The following is a 3,894-nucleotide window of genomic DNA, read 5'->3' as shown; positions in this document are numbered from 1 at the left end:
TATAAAGCAATTCTGGAATCTCTAAATTACTGTTTAGGTAAATAAGTGTTCATCTAGACTCTAATATACTGGTTAATTCTTCTGTTTGTATTGAGTGCAACAGTCAATTTCTTGTTTTACATTATTACTAATTAAGAATTAATAGCATAATGTTTGATTGAAAAACATTTCATATGCATCTCACAATATAGACAACGTAATTAAACAAAATACTGATAATATAAATAGAGACAATCTTTTAAATATGAAAGAATTATGGATAAAAATTGAAATTTAAGAGATTAATTTATCAATTTCTAAAATTAAAAAAGATTTATAGAAAAAAGAGCTAAAAACTCACACGGGAGCTGTCCACAAATTATATACTATTTTACCGTCAAATATATGTTAAAAATAATACTATTATATATTAAAATTAGTCATTAAAATTAGTTATTATATATTTATATATAAATATATATATTATTTAATTTATTTTTAATATATATTTTATATTAGTGATTAATTTTAATATATATCTAATATATTTTTTTTAAATATTATGTATATATAAATATTAGTTATCAAATTAATTATCATACAACTATGTATAAATATATGTATTTTTTATATTTTAATATGTTTTATATTTTGTATTTCAATACAGAGTGATTTAGTGGTTTGATATTTTTATATTATATTTTTTAGCAACTAGTGCTCAAAATGAAACTCCCCAAACTTAAGTAACAAAAAGGTCAAGTAACGTATAGCAGTCAACACCAAGGAAAAAAAAAGGGAAGCAAATTAAAGTTCAAAAACAATGTTTGGCACCACCACTTGTCTCGAAAGAGAGCTACCAGAATTTGATTCATATAAAGCCATAGTAAAATTGCACCACCAGGTTTATATATGCATGCTGCCCATAATATGTAACTTCCCACCGAAAACACAACTAATCCTTTATCAAAATATAAATAACCAAAACTTAATGTGCCTTGCCTTAATCCCCTTCTTCTATCTTCTTCCCTCATCACCTTCTTGTATATGTTGCGTTACGTAAACAAAATCATACACCACATTATTCACTTGTTCCTCATGGAGATAGAACCCATATTACTAGCGGAGCCATGCATAGTTCAAAGCAAGAGAAGCAAGGTCGTTGAAGATAACAGCAAGGTTGTCGTTTTGTCAAAAACAAGTGTCTTGTCAGAAACATCTCAGGATTTTTGCAACCACTCTGAGTCATTTGAAAAGCTGGTACGGATTGGCCTCCCCTGCAATGACTCTGTTGAAGAAAAACTCTGTTGGCTTCGGTCCCAGATGATAGGTAACGATGCTGAGTTCGATTCTCCGTTTGGAAGAAGAAAACTTGTGTATGCTGATCACACTGCTTCAGGCCGCAGCTTACATTTCAATGAAAACTTCATCACCGATCATCTTCTTCCTTTCTATGGTATATATGTTACACTATGTATATCATATTAATTTTCTTATTCTTTTCTATCAAGTGTTATAGAGCATCTTTTTGAGTCATGTTAGTTTTTGTGTATGTGTTGCAGGTAACACTCACACTTGTGACAGTTACGTGGGAAGCAGGACGACAAAAATGCTGCATGAAGCAACCACATACATTAAAAGTTGCCTTGGCGGTGGAGAAGAAGATACAATCATATTCTGTGGTTCCGGCACAACCGCAGCCATCAAGAGGCTCCAAGAAGTAATGGGAATCGCAGTGCCCTCGATTTTGAGGGAAAGGGTGGTAAAGAGCCTTGGCAAAGAAGAAAGATGGGTGGTGTTTGTTGGGCCCCATGAGCATCATTCAAACCTCCTTTCATGGCGGCAAAGCTTGGCTGAAGTGGTTGAGATTGGTCTTGATGATGAAGGCTTGTTGGACATGGATGCCCTGAAGCTACAGCTTGAGGCCTATAAAAATACCAACAGACCATTGTTGGGATCTTTTTCAGCTTGTAGCAATGTCACCGGGATACACTCCGACACGCGAGCCATTGCTCGTCTTCTTCATCGGTACAACTGCTTTGCATGCTTTGATTTTGCAGCAAGGTACATAGAAATAATCAGTGGAATGTGCTATTTTATTATTGTTGTCAGATAAACTTGTGTATTAGAAAACTTTGTAATGTTTTTTACTTGTTTTGTTTGTTTAGTGGTCCATACGTGGAGATTGACATGAGATCAGGGCATAGTGATGGGTATGATGCTGTGTTCCTGAGTCCGCATAAGTTTCTTGGTGGTCCTGACTCCCCTGGTGTGCTCCTCATGAACAAGGTCCTTTACCGTATAGGATCTTCACCTCCCTCCACTTGTGGAGGTGGAACTGTTACCTATGTCAATGCCTTCAATGAAAAGGTAAAGTGCCACACTCGATTTGTTTCATATTTAGCGTGCCCTTTTTAGCAGGGATCAAAATGTATTCACACAAGTTAATATCTCATACAAGCAAATTTCATCCATCAATGAATTCAACATCAAAATTTGGGTAACAATGCAGGATACATTATACTTGGAGAACATAGAAGAAAGAGAGAGTGGAGGTACCCCTCCAATAATCCAGACAGTTAGAGCAGCCTTGGCATTTTGGGTGAAAGAATACATTGGCTATGAAGAGATTGAGAAAAGAGAACAGTTGTACATTAACAAGGCACTTAAGAGGCTTATCCCCAATCCCAACATTGAGGTTCTAGGGAACACAAGTACCAAGAGACAAGCTATATTGTCATTTCTCATCTACACTAACACCAATTCTTATTCCCAAGAACATGATGAACTTAACTTGTGGGCAGAAACAGGATGCAAAAGAGGCTTGCCACTTCATGGCCCTTTCGTTGCAGCATTGCTCAATGATCTTTTCGGCATCCAAGCTCGTGGTGGTTGCGCTTGTGCTGGTCCTTACGGCCATGAGTTGCTCCATATCAGCAAATCTCAATCACTTTCTATTAGATCAGCTGTTCAAAAGGTAAAAAACCAAAAGCCTCTCAACATTCTTCCAAGGAATTAATTCTAGGCACAATAAACTGTCAACTGATAAAATTGCAAAGTGCTAAATCAACAATAATAACTACCTATTACAATAATTACTTATGGTGACTTTTCATTTTCCTGCAACTCTGTTGTTTGATAGTTCAGTGTATAGGAACTCTTTTACAAATCATATAGCTGCTCATAATGTCGGAGTATATTTTGTTTCTTAACCAAAATTGTGTGTTATTTTGAATAGGGCTATGTTGGAGTGAAACCTGGATGGACCCGTGTTAGTTTCCCTTATTACATGAATGAAGAGGATTTTGAATACATTCTAAGTGCCATTGAATTTTTAGCTGTATATGGCCAAAGGTTCCTTCCTTTGTATAGCTTCAACTTGAGAAATGGCAGCTGGAGAATGAAGACAGAGGAATTTGAGGAAAAAACCAAGAAAAGCAATGGCAAGTTCCCTACTAAATTGTTGGGAAAAACTCCAGAAGAAAGAAAGAACCAATCATACTTTGACGTTGCTAAATCCATTGCCAGTGATCTCCCAAAGTTCCCTTCCGAGGGGATACTCAGTTTAAATGTGGATCCCAATGTTCTATGCTTTAGAATTTGATTATTACGGTATCAATACCAACACCATTTGTTAATCTACGTACATATATTTTATGACAATTTCCACTGTTTTCAACATCACCTATTCACCCCCCCCCCCGGCGGCTCCTTTACTTTCTCTCCCCAACACACATACACCCCCCTGGTAACCTGGTACCTTTTCTCATTTCTAGATATCTTTAAGGGGGAACTAAAACCAATTGGCCCTAATATTTAGAAACAGGGGCTCTAATGGTCTCACGATGCTTGAGAATCAATGACATATACACGCTACAGTAAATTGAACTATGTACTGGAAGGAAGGACCCAATATGA

At 36.0% G+C, this 3,894-nt stretch overlaps 1 protein-coding gene across 1 annotated transcript; it reads left to right on the top strand.

The window, feature by feature from the left end:
• The first annotated feature begins 928 nt into the window (after positions 1-928).
• LOC112733104 (uncharacterized) lies at positions 929-3,662 on the top strand. Its single transcript, XM_025781978.3, has 5 exons — positions 929-1,432; positions 1,539-2,040; positions 2,145-2,346; positions 2,489-2,953; positions 3,215-3,662. Exons 1-5 carry the CDS (start codon positions 1,024-1,026, stop codon positions 3,578-3,580), a joined length of 1,944 nt encoding a protein of 647 aa, XP_025637763.1. The 5' UTR covers positions 929-1,023; the 3' UTR covers positions 3,581-3,662.
• Positions 3,663-3,894: the final 232 nt, after the last annotated feature.

The sequence above is a fragment of the Arachis hypogaea genome, chromosome 13 (genome assembly GCF_003086295.3).
Source record: "Arachis hypogaea cultivar Tifrunner chromosome 13, arahy.Tifrunner.gnm2.J5K5, whole genome shotgun sequence".
Taxonomy (NCBI): domain Eukaryota; kingdom Viridiplantae; phylum Streptophyta; class Magnoliopsida; order Fabales; family Fabaceae; genus Arachis; species Arachis hypogaea.
Note: the sequence above shows the minus strand (reverse complement) of the source record. Positions and strands in the feature narration are given on the sequence as shown.